This window comes from Oncorhynchus kisutch, linkage group LG15 (genome assembly GCF_002021735.2).
Source record: "Oncorhynchus kisutch isolate 150728-3 linkage group LG15, Okis_V2, whole genome shotgun sequence".
Classification (NCBI taxonomy): Eukaryota; Metazoa; Chordata; class Actinopteri; order Salmoniformes; family Salmonidae; genus Oncorhynchus; species Oncorhynchus kisutch.
Window position 1 is genome coordinate 26412467 of NC_034188.2, and position 19449 is coordinate 26431915.

General features: G+C 40.8%; 2 protein-coding genes across 5 annotated transcripts in view; both read right to left on the reverse strand.

Annotated features, from left to right (window-relative positions):
• The window catches only part of LOC109905070 (macrophage colony-stimulating factor 1 receptor 1), a 28483-nt gene extending 15206 nt beyond the window's left edge, over nucleotides 1-13277 (reverse strand). Inside the window, exons 1-17 of one of the 2 annotated variants that reach the window (XM_020502222.2) lie at nucleotides 12927-13277; nucleotides 12604-12720; nucleotides 9883-10173; nucleotides 9446-9733; nucleotides 9103-9233; nucleotides 8591-8753; nucleotides 7662-7857; nucleotides 5140-5255; nucleotides 4852-4963; nucleotides 3603-3802; nucleotides 3234-3325; nucleotides 2933-3059; nucleotides 2596-2700; nucleotides 2375-2485; nucleotides 2060-2222; nucleotides 1817-1896; nucleotides 1568-1677 (exon numbers count right to left, since the gene is read on the reverse strand). In XM_020502222.2, the coding sequence (XP_020357811.2) occupies nucleotides 1568-1677; nucleotides 1817-1896; nucleotides 2060-2222; nucleotides 2375-2485; nucleotides 2596-2700; nucleotides 2933-3059; nucleotides 3234-3325; nucleotides 3603-3802; nucleotides 4852-4963; nucleotides 5140-5255; nucleotides 7662-7857; nucleotides 8591-8753; nucleotides 9103-9233; nucleotides 9446-9733; nucleotides 9883-10173; nucleotides 12604-12720; nucleotides 12927-13149 (2625 nt within the window). In that variant the 5' untranslated portion in view covers nucleotides 13150-13277. The remainder of the gene's footprint in view (nucleotides 1-1567; nucleotides 1678-1816; nucleotides 1897-2059; nucleotides 2223-2374; nucleotides 2486-2595; nucleotides 2701-2932; nucleotides 3060-3233; nucleotides 3326-3602; nucleotides 3803-4851; nucleotides 4964-5139; nucleotides 5256-7661; nucleotides 7858-8590; nucleotides 8754-9102; nucleotides 9234-9445; nucleotides 9734-9882; nucleotides 10174-12603; nucleotides 12721-12926) is intronic. The other variant, XM_020502221.2, reaches the window with a different exon arrangement.
• Nucleotides 13278-13789: 512 nt separating this feature from the next.
• Nucleotides 13790-19449, reverse strand: part of LOC109905074 (platelet-derived growth factor receptor beta-like) — a 65780-nt gene continuing 60120 nt past the window's right edge. For 2 of the 3 annotated variants that reach the window (XM_020502228.2, XM_020502229.2), the window contains exons 17-23: nucleotides 19189-19307; nucleotides 18878-19000; nucleotides 18539-18650; nucleotides 17935-18034; nucleotides 17711-17816; nucleotides 16010-16293; nucleotides 13802-15616 (exon numbers count right to left, since the gene is read on the reverse strand). In XM_020502228.2, the coding sequence (XP_020357817.1) occupies nucleotides 15463-15616; nucleotides 16010-16293; nucleotides 17711-17816; nucleotides 17935-18034; nucleotides 18539-18650; nucleotides 18878-19000; nucleotides 19189-19307 (998 nt within the window). In that variant the 3' untranslated portion in view covers nucleotides 13802-15462. Of the gene's footprint in view, nucleotides 15617-16009; nucleotides 16294-17710; nucleotides 17817-17934; nucleotides 18035-18538; nucleotides 18651-18877; nucleotides 19001-19188; nucleotides 19308-19449 lie in introns of all 3 variants that reach the window. The other variant, XM_020502230.2, reaches the window with a different exon arrangement.

A 19449-nucleotide genomic window follows, 5' to 3' on the forward strand; every position in this document is an offset into this window, starting at 1 on the left:
TCGGCAGTGTATCAAATACTTGTTCTCCCCACTGTATCTAACTCAATTACCTTGTATCCCTGCACATCGACTCGGTACTGGTACCCCTTGTGTATTGCCAATAGTTACTTATTGTGGATTTATTCCTCATGTTATTATTTTTCTATTGTTTCAATTTTTTCTCTCTGCATTGCTGGGAAGGACCTGTAAGTAAACATTTCACTGTTAGTCTACACCTGTTGTTTACGAAGCATGTGACAAATGAAATTAGATTTTGATTTGATTTGATGGATAGGGCGGTTGTCTGGAGGGGGGCTAGGCCCCCTGTCCATAAGTTGGAGAATGTCACATTTTTCAATCTCCTGAAACAGCTTTTTCATGTAATCTAGAGCCATAATCATTATGCTTAACTCTATGTAAAAAAATGTATATATTATTTATTAAAAAAATATCAATGGGAAAAATCTGAAGGGGCACATGCCCGCGTGACCCCTATGGGAAAGAACATGTGACCATGAATGTGTAACCCATTTTAAGGTTGAATAAATACTGTTACATCAGTTTGTAAGATAGTAAATAGCCTAATGTTATGGCTGTCTTGCAAAAGTAATATTGACTTGATTTTGGTTGACAATGCAACCAAATTTCAACATTTAAAGGAGATGTACTATATCTACTGCCTGGATGGTTCCATCTGAGCCACTGGCTTAGTCTAATTCGCTTGTCTACAAATTAATAATTGATATGTTGGATTCGGTCTCCATCTCAAACATCCAAGTGAAAGAATAGAACTAAATCAAATCAAAATGTAAATATACTTTAAATACAGTTTGATTTGATTCTTTCACTTTTATTTTTGCTTTAGATGGAGACATAAATCTAACATATTTATTATTAACTTGTAGATTCCATTTGAAGACAACCAAAGCTTCAATCCCTTGGTCTATTTTTTGTTGAATCCTGAGTTGAATTGAACCAATAGCCGTTGATGACTTCCCAGATGTTACATAGGCCTAAATAGCCTCATTGATGATATATTATTGATAAAATATGATTACATTTCATTTGCTCTGTTAAACCTACCCTTTGGAATTACTTCGATAGCAACAGTAAATGTATTAAGTGGAGATCTCTCAACAATCATTTTCACAACAGCACATTGATAATAGTCAGTAACAAATATCAAAGCTAAGCAGGGCTGAGCTTTGTTAAAGATCGAATGTATAGCTGTAGATAGATCAATTTCCCCCAGCAGGAGGTACAAATAAATAAAACATGGAAACATGGTTTGTCTATGTTGAAAATGGGTTGACATAATCCTGTGGTTAACATGTTACACTCAAAACAACAAATCCAAAATATTTTCCACGTAGATTCCACATCACAATATGTTGACAAATTATGTTGAAACAATGTTGATTTAACCAGTTTGTGCCCCGTGGGTAATCTCTACCTGTCAGATGATATTAAAAAAATATATAGTGTGACCAATTATCACCAAACATAATCTCAAACTGTGAAATATGCCTAGTTACACAAGCCTTGTTTCGAAAGCTTTGTTTTGAAACTGTGTGTTGATGTGCCTCACGTTCTTGGCTGCCAGGAAGTCCAGACCTTGAGCCACCTGATAGGAGAACCTCAGCAGGTCATCCATTTCCAACGGCCACGAGTCTGGCCCTCCCTCCTCACACAGAGAGTCTGATAGAATAGAATAAAATAGAATAGAATATATCGATGTCCACCCAAACGTCTAACTTAGTCAAAGAACAATACAATGGAAAACTTGTGCAGTGACTGGTGCTTGATAAATGAGAAGGTAGAACGACAGATTGTTTACCCAGAGAGGAGTTGACAGGCTGGGGACCAGGCCTCATCTCCAGGTAGCTGTCAGAAGACACACTGGAGATCCCACTGTCACTGGTAGAGGGGAGGAAGGGATCAGAGGGAGAAGGGGAGGTTCGGGAGGAGGCTAATCAGACAAAGTGGTTACGTCACCAGGCTGCTGCTGTATGCTGAATAAAGGTTACTGAGAGTCCACCTGCTTTTTCATGAACTTGGTGCATGCCAATATGATCTATACCTTCTGATGAACTGTTTCTCCTCACAGACGTTCTTGTAGTCGCTGGTCTCTTCTGGTACCTCTGGCATGTTCAGGACAGTGTTCAGGAAGGTCTCCTGCTTGTGTCGCAGGAAGTTCAGAAGGTCTCCATGACTACAGTACTCGGTGATCACCAGTACGGGTCCTTAGAGAAGATTAATTTATATTATTTTATAGAAATTGAGAGATTTTAAACTTCCAAATATACTGTATTTTTTAAGCTAAAAATGTTGGTCGAATTTGATTCAAATACGTATGTATTTTCCATGCATTTTAAGGAGAGTGCTCCGTTCTCACCTGCCTGAGTGCAGGCTCCCAGCAGGTTGACAATGTTCTTGTGCTGTCCCAGGTGACTCAGGATCTTCAGTTCTGACATCAGAGCCTCTCTCTCATCTGAGTGGGCCCTGGCTGCAGAGAGAGAGAAATTACCCTGTACCACTCAGATCACAGCCATTTTTGCAGCTTTAATCAATTCTACTCCTGGATTAAAAAGCGTTCTCTTTTCAATGGATTCTGACCTTTGAGCATCTTGACAGCCACTCGTATCGCGTTGTCGTCCTCCCCCAGACCATAAGCCGTGGCCTCCACCACCTTCCCAAAGGCCCCGGCTCCTAGGATCTTCCCTGCAGGTCACACAGCCTACACATCACTTACAAATGTAACTGTAAGTCAATATACTTTATTTTCGTAAGTAAATACAATTTATAGTCGTACATTTAGTTGAGATTCCATGCATTCGCCAACCAGCAAGAACTGCCTTTTCAAATCAAGATACAATGTATTACACAAGAGTGGAATATCTATCTCCAAAGTACCAAACCACTGCAGTATCCTGTTTAAGAAAAGGTCACAAACCTAGCTTGAGCTTGTCCCTGGGAAACTCCCACTTTTCATTGTATGGCAGCTGACTTGGGTCGATAAAGGTGTAGTTGTTTCCATCACTGGCCTGGATGATCTTCCACCGGATCTCATATCTCGGTTTCTGCAAAGTCAATCATTTGAAAAGCTAAAAGGAAACAATGATTTGAAACTAGAGATATTTGTGAATACTCTATTCATAGATATATCCATTTGTTACCAAGGTTTATTTTAGACGAGATTGCATACTGGTCTCTCAGTGTATTTTGTATATGGCAGAGGCTGTTGTGTGTCCTACCTGCTTGTACTTGTAGAGCAGGATGATGAGTAGCAGGATGAGGAAGGCCAGAACACCAGCTGCTCCCGATAGGGTGGAGGTGAACACTTTATCTATCCAATTAGAGAGCAGACGGAGAGTCAGGAGGGAGAGTGTAGATGACACTCGGAATGTTCTATGTATAATGGTTTTGGAATGGGTTTATGTGGAACTGAGGATGAATAGCTGTAGCTAAAGTAACAGATTATGTGAATCTGAATCAACAAATGAATGGACAGTTCATGTACAGTTCATGTACTTGACTATGATGACACAGAAACAAGGAGTGTGAACTAAGGATTAGACAGTAACCATGAGGATAGCCATGGATGACTGTGCTTTGACTCTTACCGGAAACTTCCATGGCGAAGGTGTCTTTGCCAACTCCGGCCAGGTTGAAGGCGACACACTCCACGGTCATCCTACGGTTGGACGGTCCCACGGTTAGGACGCTCTCGACTTCGACCGGCCCATACTCCTCCCTCTGGACCTCCACCGTCTGTGCCAGGAGAGGAGCAGGCATCTGGAGACCTGTGTTGTTCTCATTGCACCTGTTCTCATAGAAAGGGATAGAGATAGAGATAGGTTGACTCCCTAATTTAGTTATGACATCCAATACGTTATTATATTAAAAAACACCATAGGAGTGATATTCTGCGAAGAGTGCCTTTTGATATTTTAAGTAGAAATTGGGCACCAATATTGAATTTTAAATCCTGTTATATTAAATGTAGTGCCCTTTAACATAGACAACATGGAGAATTTATACATCTGATTTTTTATATATATAAAGACTTGCTGAAGTGCAAAAATTCAGCATTTTGTGGCTCAGTGCCTCTGTGACTTCTTGGTCGATTTTAACCCACTTAATCCCAACAGAGTCATTTCTGAGGATTACTATTTATTTTGTGTCATTCATTTACATATGTCCCTTATTTTAATGTCAACTCTGTCACGTGAATTGAACTCTCATTTTAATATGGTGAAATTGTTCCTTTTTTTTATTCAAAAGGAACAAACATCTAATAATCCAAACATAATGTAAAAGCAGGTGAGCTGGTTCTACTCCTTCAGGCGATTTTCACTTTTTGTGGTGGTAAACTGAGCGTGTCGTGTATAACACGTCAACCGTGTTACCAATAGATAGATAGGCTAGAGAAGTATTAACAGTTCTTTTGTGGGGGTGAAGTTTGCATTCAATTGCCACTCGCTGTTGCAAACAACAAGCTGCCATTCCCACTGTCACAAGGGGGTTCATGGTTGATTTAAGATGAAGTCGTCAACCCTGATATGGTCAACCCTGTTATGGTCACTTTGGTACTTTATTTGGCACTTAATAGGCACTTACTGAAGTCGTTTTTGTCATTTAACATCTTGCGATGTGAAAAAATGTTTTTTATGAAGTTGAACATGTGCTCTTTATGATTATGATATTTTTTTTTTACACTTCTCAAAAGGCATTGAATTGGTGGAATGATCCATTATACCTATTTAGTCTCTCCTATCATCAATGATGGGTATTTCTGTGCTTATTAAGTCTCTATTTTACCACAGCAATATCATACCACTGCCCTCTAGTAACCCTCATGCAAACACTTACGTGGCTCGGATTCCAGAGCACTGGTACCAGAGGATGATGGGAGCAGGATAACCGAACGACGTACACATGAGGCTGGTGATGTTCTCCCATCTCACCACGGCAACCGGCTTCTCTGCCAATCACGAGAGAGCATGGTTAAATAAACCATGTTTTAAATACAGATACAGATAGTCAATAGATGCCTTGATAAAAACTTGTATTCCTCAGAGAGTTGTATGAACTGATGCAGTGCATCTGTATCATTATGTCTGTGTGTATAGATATTGAAACTACTGATACTTTACTCACGATACATTTGGACTTGGAATGTGATGGATGCGTTGGCCATGGCACTCCTGGCATAGAAGGTGTACTGGCCTTGCTCTTGTGCAATCATTCTCTTTAGCAGCAGGGTAGCGGAATACCTGAGGGGAAACCAGGCAGGATCTGTTGTAGCACCACTAGAGATCTAACAACTGGACAGTGGTGTAAAGTACTTGAGAAAAAATATTTAAAGAACTACTTAAGTCATTTTTTGGGGTATCTGTACTTTACGATTTATATTTTTGACAACTTTTACTTTTACTTCACTACATTCCTAAAGAAAACTGTACTTTTTACTCCATACATTTTCCCTGACACCCAAAAGTACTCATTACATGTTGAGTGCTTAGCAGGACAGGAAAATGGTCCAATTCACGCACTTATTAAGATAACACATGGTCATCCCTACTGCCTCTGATCTGGCTGACTCACTAACCACAAATGCATAATTTGTAAATGATGTCTGAGTGTTAGTGTGTACCCCTGGCTATCCTTCTATTTTAAAAACAAGAAAATGGTGCTGTCTGGTTTGCTTTATAGAAGCAATTTGAAATGATTTACACTTTTACTTTTGATACTTAAGTATATTTAGAATCAAATACTTTTAGACTTTTACTCAAGTAGTATTTTACTGGGTGACCTTCACTTTTACTTGAGTAACTTTCTATTAAGGTAACTATTCAAGTGTGTACTTAGTATGTAAATTGGGAACTTTTTCCACCACTGCCACTGGAGATCAAACCACTGGAGATCTAACCAATTGAAATATAACCACTGGAGATCTAACCACTTGAGATATAACCACTGGAGTCTAACCACTGGAGATATAACCACTGGAGATATAACCACTGGAGATCTAACCACTGGAGATCTAACCACTGGAGCCTAACCACTGGAGATCTAACCACTGGAGATCTAACCACTGGATATCTAACTACTTGAGATATAACCACTGGAGTCTAACCACTGGAGATCTAACCACTTGAGATCTAACCATTGGAGTCCAACCACTGGATATCTAACCACTGGAGATCTAACCACTGGATATCTAGCCACTGCAGATATAACCACTGGATATCTAGCCACTGCAGATATAACCACTGGAGATCTAACCACTGGATATCTAACTACTTGAGATATAACCACTGGAGTCTAACCACTGGAGATCTAACCACTTGAGATCTAACCATTGGAGTCTAACCACTGGAGATCTAACCACTGGAGTCTAACCACTGGAGATCTAACCACTGGAGATCTAACCACTGGAGATCTAACCACTGGAGATCTAACCACTGGGGTCTGACCACTGGAGTCTAACCACTGGAGATCTAACCACTAGAGATCTAACCACTGGAGTCTAACCTCTGGAGAGCTTACCACTTGAGATATAACCACTGGAGATCTAACCACTGGAGATCTAACCACTGGAGTCTAACCACTGGAGATCTAACCACTGGAGATCTAACCACTGAAGAAATAACCACTGGAGATCTAACCACTGGATATCTAGCCACTGCAGATATAACCACTGGATATCTAGCCACTGCAGATATAACCACTGGAGATCTAACCACTGGATATCTAACTACTTGAGATATAACCACTGGAGTCTAACCACTGGAGATCTAACCACTTGAGATCTAACCATTGGAGTCCAACCACTGGATATCTAACCACTGGAGATCTAACCACTGGATATCTAGCCACTGCAGATATAACCACTGGATATCTAGCCACTGCAGATATAACCACTGGAGATCTAACCACTGGAGTCTAACCACTGGAGATCTAACCACTGGAGATCTAACCACTGGAGATCTAACCACTGGAGATCTAACCACTGGGGTCTGACCACTGGAGTCTAACCACTGGAGATCTAACCACTAGAGATCTAACCACTGAATAGCTAACCACTGGATATCTAACCACTGGAGTCTAACCTCTGGAGAGCTTACCACTTGAGATATAACCACTGGAGATCTAACCACTGGAGATCTAACCACTGGAGTCTAACCACTGGAGATCTAACCACTGGAGATCTAACCACTGAAGAAATAACCACTGGAGTCTAACCACCATGCTCAATTGTTACCGCATATAGAAAGAGGGGGAGCCGGCTGGTGAACTAGATTACTGGAGCTCTTTAACAAAAGAGCAATGAGTGCAGATGGTGTGATGTGCTGAATACTACATCATGGTTCTCCTCAGACTGTTGCTACTATGCCTCATCACGGAGGTAAAACATTACAGAAGCTCCTTCCTTCTGGTTTCATAGTACAGAACTCTCTGGACCGCTGAGTTTGTGTCAGATCAACTAATACACTGCTGCTGCTGCTTACCCATTCTACATTTTTACTGTGAACAAGTCAGCTTCTGATCTGTGAACATTTCACATTGACACTGTCTCACACCCGTTTTCTGTTGCTGCGCATTTGTCCAACAGGCCCAAACGTCTTCCCAATACAGTAGCTTCATTCAGTCAGTTCCCTTCACCTTGTTGTGCTCACCTGTTGTTGTAGCGCGTGAAGATGTGTTCCTGTGTGGGCGAGGACGTTGGGGTGTCCCAGCTCTGGGCTATGATCTGGGGGTACGCCTCGATCAGGACACAGAGCTTCAGGTCCTCCCCCTCGTTCACTTCAATGGACAGGCCTTGGTGGGCTAGCTTGGAGGACAGCTGGGGGGACAGACGGATGTAGGGCTCCTCTGGACAGGGACACAGAGAAACATGGAAGGGTTATATTTAAGGTTAGCCAGGGTTGTATTCCTTAGGCACCAAACCAAAGAAAATGAAAAATATAGATGTTCCTTTCCCTTGTAAAAAGTTTTGCTGCAGTTTGCCCTAATGAATACAATCCAGTTCTGTGACTGGAATGTGTTCTATTATACAATGGGTTTGTCTGATCCTGGATGCTGGTTGGTTATAACCATTTGTTGTCTTTTTCACGGCTGTTGTCTATTTGGACAATGAGATTGATCAATGAGATAACAACCTATATTCATGCACTCAAAAAGACCAAAATGTTGTTGAGTTTCCAATGTGTTATCAACCACTAACCACAACCAAATTCCAAAGGAAAAACAATGTCAGATGTTTTATTTTGTTATCACCCAGATGTCTATCACTACGAATTCAACCATTTAAAATCATATCAACGTTAAAATGTGAATATAATATCAGATATTTTGTTTATTTATGCAACAGCTGAATGTGTTATCACTATGCATCATCTAATAACAGAACCAACTGACCTGGATTGCAATTGAGATTACATTAAAAGTACATGGCGCAAATGATCAACGCTGTTCAAACATGCAGCAGGTTGGGAGATTGGGAACTTATCTGGGCTAGCTAATGCCAACTTCATAATTGGTGGAACTTATCTGGGCTAGCTAATGCCAACTTCATAATTGGTGGAACGACACAGCATTAACTAACCTACGACCAGCAGGTAGGTGGCAGAGCTATTGACTCCAGCCTCATTGGTTCCAGTGCAGGTAATGTTCCCTGTGTCTGACTGGTCTACTGCAGGGATGGTCAGGATGCTCTCAATGTCCAGACGGCTGTCCTTAGACTGGACATTCTCCTCTATGGTGGATCTCTGTAAGAAGTAAGAAGAGACAGGAAACATTTTTTATCCCGAAGACCTATTATCAGGCACTTTGTTTTGGCCAACTCTTGGATAGAGCTACAGCTTGTGACACAGTGGAACAAATAGGTTGTTTCAGAAACTCTGACAGTGGAACAAATAGATTGTTTCAGAAACTCTGACAGTGGAACAAATAGGTTGTTTCAGAAACTCTGACAGTGGAAGAAATAGGTTGTTTCAGAAACTCTGACAGTGGAACAAATAGGTTGTTTCAGAAACTCTGACAGTGGAACAAATAGTTGTTTCAGAAACTCTGACAGTGGAACAAATAGGTTGTTTCAGAAACTCTGACAGTGCTTGCCCTCTTGTAATTCCAGGTGACGTTGTAGTTGAAGTTAGGGTTGTGTGTGGTGCAGTGGATTCTCAGCTTCTCTCCCACGATACGAACATACTCATCCTTCTCCAGGAATACGTAAGGTGGGAAACGCAGCCCTGGACACAGAGGGAACCAGATACACGACATGTATAATAAAGCAACATACTCCTTTTTCAATTAAACTCAATTTTGAAAATATCAAATTTGTACACATTGTACTGTATGGTACAGTACGAACCATGGGCCTGATCAAGTTTGTACAGTATGCTTTGACTTAGGTCTGGTCACTTTATCTAAAGTATCCCTCCACAACACTCAACCTACTCACTTTGAATGATGTTGATGGAGAAAGCCTTGGACGTCCTCTCCACCCCGTGGAGCTTGGCGCTACAGACATAGTCTGCATTGTAGCTGGGTTGGAGGTTGCGGATAAGGATGCCTCTGCGGGGGTCTGCTGTGTAGTTCATGCCTGGGGGTACGGAGGTGCAGTTGTCCATGCGGAGCCCCAGGTCTGTAGCCTCTGGGTCAGTTAGCAGGCAGGGGAGCAGATAGTTCTCCCCCTCCTTCCTCACCACACTCAGGGACGTGCTGCTGGTCCAAAATAGGCTGTCTGGGTCTGATGGAGAAGGTGGGATGTGTTAGAATGAGAGATACTGGGGAGATAAGCAAACAAAAACCATGCCCCCAAGACTTTTAAAATCAAAATCATCACTCTCTCTACAGGTATGGTAAATTAACAGCAACTCAGTACTCTTCTGAGCTTACCTTTCACATACACGTGCACTGTAGAAAACAAGTTCTGGCCCTTGACGTTCACACTGGTATATTCACACTTATAGGTCCCAGTGTGTTCTGCAGAGGGACGGTCCACCCTGAAGGTTCTGACTCTCCCCTTGACCTTGGAGATGAAGCGCTTGTGCTTGGCCAACCGGGTCAGCCAGTTGACTGGCCCATCACCCTCACACCTCAGGACTAATGGGGTGCCAGGGTTCAGTACTACCTCAGACCCAACCACGAGTTGGGAGTTGAGCTTGATTACAGGATGCCGCCATTGTGCTGAGGGAAACAGAGACCAGAGACGTTAAAACTCCATCACTATATTGGGCTGTTTGTATTGTTATTATAGCAGTACATGGACATACACTTTAATGGTTAGGACGGACTACTTCTTGACCATGTGAACAGACCAGGAAACTCAAAACATGGTTAAATCAATTGGTGTTCATCAACTCAACTCAGATCACTATTTCTTTCTGTTTTGACCTTTCCATGAAGACCGAGGAGAACTGAAAGTCGTCCTGGTCACTCTGCGTTAAACAGTTAACTTGGACACTGCAAATTCAGGAAACACATATTGCAGAGCTGGCCCTAAAGGAGAGGTCTCACTCCCTCTCTCACTTCTGCTTTCCAACTCTGTATCTATGTCATGATGAAAGGAGACTTACTAACTAGCAATGACCCCAGCATGCAAAGTCTCCTATAGGCTACCCATACCCTCTTATTGCCTTGCCCTTTTACACCCTCAAACACAAGAAAAAACAAACAAAGAGTTGACTCAGTGTTTTCTCGTCCAAAAACAGAAGGGACAGATGCAGACAGAGGGAGACAGAAGGAGCTATATGGGGTGTAAAGACCATGGAGATGTTCTCCCTTGGGGTGTGACAAAGCTAACTGCTGCCTGGTGACACACAGAGAAACAATGCCTTCTTTGAGACACTCCAACAACTTATTGGGGTCAAGGGGGTTTTAAGAACATCAAGACAAATCTCCAGTAGAAGATGGCTTTAAAGGACATTTCTAGTTGTTTTCTTCTTTTAAATCTATAAAACCTCATTTGGGCTTTCTCATGGTGCAGTTTTATTCAGCATTCACTCTACTGTATTTGGCAACCATGAAGCAGATGAAACATCATCATGAAACATCTCAACACTACAGCAGCCTAAGTGTTCCCTCCATTTGTTCTTACATGTAAAGTTTGTTTCTTGTTTTATCTCAAAGCAGAACTGAGATTTGTTGTTCAGCAGATGTTCTTATTTATCACAGTCCACAGCTCAACTTTAGAGGGTCAGGGGGAGGGGGCTGTTCTTGGTTTTGTGCCATTCAGCATTCTGGTTTCCTGATAACATTACACACTACCTTCCTATGGACTCCAAGTATACTAGCTGCCTATCAAATACATATGGCTGTGATACAATGGAGCAAGACCTCAGCCATATGTACAGGACAGTACTGTCCTACATATGATTGTTCATATTCAAGACCTCAGACACATGCTTCTTTGATATGTTGTCTGATAAATGTGATGTGACATTTAATGGGGCAATCTGCAGTTGCTACACCCATTTTTGGAGTAACAAATCAATGGTATGTACTCATTGATTCTTGAAGAATATAACTTAGAAATGCCCCATGAGCTAAGTTCAACTGTCATACTCCATCAGCACACATGAAAACAATTCTACAGTTTACTATATAATACTACAGAACTTACTATAGAATTCTGTAGTAAACTGTATTATACTGTAGAATACTATAATACACACTATAGTAAACCTCGATCATGTGTGTACTTACTATAGAATGCTGTATACTGTAGAACACTATAGTAAATTCTACAGTATTATCCCCCCCAAAAACACTGTAGTAAATGCTACAATAATGTCCGCAATAACACTACAGTAAATACTACAGTATACTACAATCTGTAAAACACTACATTAATTACTATAGTATAAACTACAGTATTATTTTACTACAGTATTTATACTATAGTTAACTGTAAATACTAAATACTACAGTACTGACTTTAGTCCGCAAAAACAATACATTGAATACTACAGTAAACTCTGCAAAAACTCTACAGTGAATACTACAGTATACCATAGTATACTATAGTATTTTTTTCATATGGGAGAACCCAAAATATGAGCTTGGTTTACTCCAATGTTTGTAAACAATGCAAATGTAAACAAGCACTAAATGGCCTCAAAACATGGTTAAAAATATAATTTTGATATCATGGATGGTCAGTCTTTGCATCCATAGCCATGTCTATTGCTTTGAGAGTGGCTACATTTCTCCAAACAATAACAGTAGCGGGGAAAACGTGTTGTTATTGTTTTTAACTGCTGAATTGGAGCTTTAAATTGCATTTTTAGTCAGGCATTATCCACGTAAAAGTATGGAGGACACAAGAGCTGCATTAAATACAATATCAACAATACTACCAAGTGGCCCGTGTGGTCCAACTGTTACACACGTATGCCAGAGGGTTCAAATCAGGCCCACCTCCCCTTTGACTCACCCTCCCACTATCTCCCCTGTCTTTCCAAACTTTACTATCTATTCAAAAAAGCAAAATAATTACAAAAGGAGTGGGACTGCTCCACTCCTTCAAATAAAAAATACCTTTAAATGACAGAACCAAACCAAGTCATGAACCTGAATCCCAATATAATCCCGTACTAAACAGGTGTTGAGACTTACCTTGAGCTGCAGTGGGCAGGATCCCCAGCAGAAAGGCCAGGTACAGCACCATCCTGGATCTTTTCCAGCTCTGTGTCTGGCTGTATGTCTGTATGTCTCGGAGTGTTGTTATTGCGTCTGTGGTCAAGGAGAGAAATGAGGAGTCATCAGGTTGGAACTCTGCTGTCATACACTTCTTCTATTCTAAGGACGAGTGGGAAAACAAAACGTACAGGATTTGTCACTTTGAAATCTGGAAATATAGGCCATACCTTACTGAATGCCGATTCAAATGTGATTTGAACATGGCTAAGATTGTAAACATCAGATGAACTCTACTGTACCTGTAGATGTCTTCAGCACCGTGGTAAGATCTGACCTCACCAAGCTGTTTGGGTCCCGCCAACCCTGTTTCTCTTCAGTCTCCGTCTCTCTTAGTCTGACACGCAGACAGTAAAAGAGATATAAACAGACAGACGGACAGACAGAGGTGTCACGCTCCCCGCTAATGACCATGCGTCTCGGTTTGGTTAACAAACAGGCCGGCCCTCCCAATCCTAATGCCATGGTGCTGAGAGCTGAGACTAATCTCCTGTGATGGTGGTCACACTGCTGCACTGCTGCCTAGCCTGCCGGCCTAGCCCCAGCCCCAGCCTGTTCCAGCCAGCCCCAACCCAGGCCTCCATGGTCCTCAGCCACAAGTGGAGCAGAGGGCTGGGGCTTCTGGGAGGACAGTAAAAAGACCTCTTTGATGGACCTCAGAATGGAACCAGGGAATAGAGAGAGAGTGTGTGTGAGTGTGTGTGTGTGTGTGTGTGTGTGTGTGTGGGGGGGGGGGGGGGGGGATTCTGCTGAAGGCTCAAAAAAGAGAGGCTTTGATAGGACTGGTTTATAAGGGATGATATAAGTCTAGCTGGGCTTGGGAAAGTTTGTTTGGATTTGCTGATTCTCAACAGCTAGCTCTTCGAGTTAGGCTCAATTCATGTGGGGACGTTTTATCTCTTCTACATTGATTGAATAAAGCCAATGCATTAGAAGACAAGTCTGTGTAGCAAGTATGTGTTGTTGTTGAAGTTATGACAGCTGACAACACAATTCATATTTTCTGTTAAATAGAAGTACTCTGCATGTCATTGAACTACTAAAAAAATAGACAACAGGAACTGTCCCTCATTAGCTAGTTTAAAAGAAGACAGTAAGGACTAAATGAAATGATCTATCATATTTTCATTATAAACTTTTATTTTTTACATAAACGTTTATAAACTACATACAAAAATACATTCGTAAACATACAGAGAAGTTTTGGTACAATAGCGTGTGTGTGGTGAATATTCTACAATATGTAGTGTTCTGCATTCTGTGTTCCTATACCATGTGACAAATATGTACAAGGAAGCATATCATTTATATTTCACTGGTAGTGTATGTAACGATAGGAGAACCTCTGTGAGCAAGTGACAAATTATCTCAGGTATCATATAATTGCTTCAAGAATATAGATTCAAATCTTTATAGCCATATTTCTGTAGAAGATCTCCTTCCATAGAAATGCTTATTGTGTATCCTTTCGTATGGATACTATAGGCCATATATTTGTTTCTTTCATAGAACTTTATATAATACAAAAGCACTTCAAAGATCTCAATTATTAGTCACAGTACAAAACAACGTACTAATCTTGTACCAGGTGTGCTAAGGCAGTGATATGCTCAGATTATTTCTCATTCAGTCAGTACCGCTGTGTAAAAACATACATTTCTTTCATATCTCTCATAATCATTCAATCTCTTATCTACTGTACCTTAAATCCTTTTCTTGGAAATGTTTTCCTAAACATTGTAAAGTGCAACATTTATACAGAATTGTTTAAAACAAACACGACATAAAATGTAAAAATAAATCTATATAAAACTAAAGACAACATAAAATGATCATTTGAGACATACCATTTACTGAGTGTATAATGTTCTGCTCAATTAAGGCTGATGTATGCTTAGCTCTTCTCAAAATGAATTACATTCTCGCAAAATAACCTGGAGTAGAAAATAGAAAGTACGCATTTGTAACTTAAGGACACAAACAAAACAAAAAAATCCTCAGTGCAACTAGAATATCATATTCAATTAATGTTGAGAAGTATAGATGCCATAAGATTGTGTTAATGTTTTTTTTTTTACCAACTAAAGTACCTGTCAGAAAACTGGAACTTTTTCACACAAGCAAAATGTAACAGTACATGCTCCACTTTTAGTGATTTTCAAAACTGAAAGGGGTTTGGAGGCTTAATGTTTTTATCTTCATAATGTATATAGTTCTGCATGTAGTTCTGTCCTTGAGCTGTTCTTGTCTATTGATGTTCTGTATTATGCTATGTTTCATGTTTCGTGTGGACCCCATGAAGAGTAGCTGGTGCTAATGGGGATCCAAATAAAATACCAAATAACATAAAAATACAACACATGTGAAAGGAAAAATGTGAATACGAATCACCATAGAAACACTGCAATAGTGACCACAATGCTACATACAGTATTTTACAAATCATGAATCCCTAACTTAAAAGTAACTTCTTATGTGATACTAATACTTATTTTCTTATGCGAGGGCATTGCAAATGATCCCTTTATGCAAGATGGAGTAGTTTGCATCATCAATCAACATCAATGATTAAATGTGTCACTCTCATAGTAAATATAGATTTTGAATAGATTTTCAACACAGCATTCTTTTGAAAGCACCAATTGTGGAATATTTGCTAAAGCAGTGGGAGTTGTTTGTGTTGTAAAAGTCACCTTCTAATTGAATTTGCTACATTTTTCTCTTAATCCACTAAAGCTATTCAGGAATGTCATACTTTCACCAAGTTCCTTGAAAGGCTTACAGGAAGCTGTCTTCCGCTTCCGGTGTTCCAGAGGACTCCAGTGGAATCAGGGCCTGGTTGGCATGGAGATATTTCTCCTCTGGAATGGTGTCTGCCTCCACTGTCTCCTGGGAGATGGAATCAGCCTCCTCGTCCTCCAGAGCCCGAGAACTACAGGGAATAACAACACACATGTTCTTTCACGAACCTATCTGTGATTCTATGGTTTATTTCAGGTGAAAATGATGCATTAATCACAGTAAGGCGCCTATAAATTCCATGTAAACTATCGCTTTTAAGCCATCTATGCTCGTCTTAGATTTCTGCTTAAATATCCTGTGCACTGTATGCACAATCCTTATTGCTCACAATGTATACATCGTAACATAAAACAGCTTTTGTCTCAATCCCACATCTGGCTGTGTGGGTTGGTGTTGTAACAATACAAGGTCCTCTAGAGTAAATCTGACTCATCTGTCCTGCATACCAAGCACTTGGCACACATCTGCAGTCAGTCAGTCAGTCAGTCAGTCAGTCAGGCAGTCGTATGTCAGATGGCTATACCTTGCGAGGCTTTTCGTTGGCATGTCGTTAGCCTCGGAGCAGACTTCCTCCTCAGGCTTGGGGTCTGGGATGGGGATGATGTAGTCGTTGTAGGAAGCTTCCTCACCATCTGCCTCGGATCTGAAGTCCCCAGTGAGGGGGTAGGGGTTTGTGTCCTGGGGGGTGGCAGGGGCGGTGGACGGGGTTAGGGCCGGAGTGGGGAAGTGAGAGGAGAGCCTGGGTTTGGTGCGGACCACGGCTGGGTGGTCACGCTTGAAGAACTCATCGTTGACCTGGCAGTATCTCTACACCAATAAACAATCAATAACATATATCTACAATCAATAAATACCAAACTGATGCATGAATCATACATCCATAAACAATGCATACATATTTCACATACACTACCATTTAAAAGTTTGGTTGTCACTTAGAGATGTCCTTGTTTTTGAAAGAAAAGCAAATTATTTGGTTCATTAAAATAATTGATCAGAAATACAGTGTAGACATTGTTAATGTTGTAAATGTCTATTTTAGCTGGAAACGGCAGATTTTTAATGGAATATCTACATAGGCGTACAGAGGCCCATTATCAGCAACCATCACTCCTGTGTTTCAATGGCACGTTGTGTTAGCTAATCCATGTTTATAATTTTAAAAGGCTAATTGATCATTAGAAAACCCTTTTGCAATTATTTTAGCACAGCTGAAAACAATTGTTCTGATTAAAGAAGCAATAAAACTGGCCTTCTTTAGACTAGTTGAGTATCTGGAGAATCAGAATTTGTGGGTTCGATTACAGGCTCAAAATGGCCAGAAACAAAGAACTTTCTTCTGAAACTTGTCAATCTGTTCTTGTTCTGAGAAATTAAGGCTATTCCATGTGGGAAATTACCAATAAACTGAAGATCTTGTACCAAGCTGTGTACTTCTGCCTTCACAGAACAGTGCAAACTGGCTCTAACCAGAATAGAAAGAGGAGTGGGAGGCCCTGGTGCACAACTGAGCAAGAGGACAAGTACATTAGAGTGTCTAGTTTGAGAAACAGACGCCTCACAAGTCCTCAACTGGCAGCATCATTAAATAGTACCCGCAAAACAGCAGTCTCAACTTCAACAGTGAAGAGGCGACTCCGAGATCCCGGAGTTGCCTCTTCACTTCATTTTCAGTAATAAGAATAGACTGATCAGTATCAGAAGTATCAGAAGAAAGTTCTTTGTTTCTGGACATTTTCAGCCTGTAATCGAACCCACAAATTCTGATTCTCCAGATACTCAACTAGTCTAAAGAAGGCCAGTTTTATTGCTTCTTTAATCAGAACAATTGTTTTCAGCTGTGCTAAAATAATTGCAAAAGGGTTTTCTAATGATCAATTAGCCTTTTAAAAGTAGAAACTTGGATTCGCTAACACAATGTGGCATTGGAACACAGGAGTGATGGTTGCTGATAATGGGCCTCTGTACACCTATGTAGATATTCCATTAAAAATCAGCCGTTTCCAGCTACAATAGTCTTTTACAACATTAACAATATCTACACTGTATTTCTGATCAATTTCATCTTATTTTTATGGACAAAAAAAATGTGCTTTTCTTTCAAAAACAAGGACATTTCTAAGTGAAACTTTTGAACGGTAGTGTATGTCAATGTGGAAACACCTTGGTCCTCAGATGCACAGATACATGTAAAGCAGAAGAACCCTGTATATTAATAAGGTACCTTTTTATAGCTGTCTGTGAGCATGTTCCCCATTGTGTGCACCAGAAAAGAGAACTCTGGCCTTCTCTCGTACTTCTCATCCCAGCACTTCTGCATGACTTCATAACTGAAGGACAAGGTACAGAAAATATAAATTTACTTTCTTAAATTCTCTCTGATACACAATACTAGAATCCTGAGAGGTCTTTGGGAGGGATGGTCTTGGTGCCATTCTAGAGACTTACACTTCATCGGTGGCGTGGTTAGGTTTGGCCATGCGATATCCTCTCTTTAAGGCACTGTAGAACAGCTCATTCATGGGCAGATCAGGGTAGGGGGCTCCTCCTGTCAGAACATAAAACAATATTTAAAAGCTGATCAGTCTGAATGTACTTTGAAAATCTTAAAGTCAAGCTGAATCAAGAGTTTCCAAAAGTTTTGTTTTCCAAGAAAAAGGTTGTTTACAAATCACGCGGCTTCACCCTAAATGAACAACTTCTCAATAGGTGCTCTTGTTGTCACGGCAGTTTCAAAAAGATTTTAAAATCCCCAAATGAATTGATTATGAACCCTGACTGTAGATAACAACAAGAGCTCATCTGACCCTGAAGACAGACTCAGGATTAGATAATCTGATAGACAACGTCATGGCCTGTCTGTTAAAACAGAGTGAAACATTTATACGTTCATATTAAATAAACAGGGTCATGTAATCAAAAATTGCACCCACACTACTACTAATATTTCTGAACATAAATGGTTTGTTTTGGTTTAATCAAACAGTAATCTCTTGTCTTCCATCTATCTATTAATAATTAATGGGGTTCTGTTTCATGTATGTCCTCCTACCCAGGGTGAAGATCTCCCAGAGCAGGATGCCATAGGACCACACGTCACTCAGGGTGGTGTACAGGTTATGGAAAATACTCTCTGGGGCCATCCACTTAAGAGGAAGGAAGGTCTGAGAGGGGGAAGAGGTCAGAGGTAAGATTAGCATCAGCCAGGTACTGAGAAGTAGGTTACAGTAGCAGTTATGGCTAATTACAATTGAAGTAGGTTGAAGGTCATAATCTATGGTGTTGTCTTACTGTTATCTTTCAAAATGTATGTAGTGGTTACCATAATGGTCATGTAATGTTTCATGTGTTTGAGTGACCCTGAGTGACCCTGAGTGAGCCTGCCACTCACGCTGCCTTTGGAGACGTAGTTGGAGTCGTGCATGATGTCTCTGGCTAGACCAAAGTCACAGATCTTCACCAGCTTCCCCTCACAGATCAACACGTTCCTGGCGGCCAGGTCACGATGGACACACTGGGGAGGACAGGGTTCAACAACAGGGTTACAGGGAGACATGGTCTACTGGGACATTTAGTACAGATGATGAAGTATATTCTATATCCAGGTCTGTACTTTACTAACCTGGCACAATAAAGAATAATACATAAATATAGAGCAATAAAGTTGATTCAACTAAAATAATACAATATAACACAACATACGTTCTTGGAGGCAAGGAACTCCATGCCCTTGGCCACCTGGTAGCTGAAGCCAATGAGGTCAGAATAGCTGAGGGTAGGGCAGTCACTGATGACCAGGGCACTGTCCACTGTGGTCTGGTCTGGCAGGGAGGGCAGAGACATTGATTGAAGGGTTCAGAGGTCAAAAAGAGGAAGGAGACAATGTAAAGGTGAATCGGTGTTCAGGTGTTACACATGGACAGCATATACAGTATGTGTATAGTGACGCCGACTTGCTAAAAT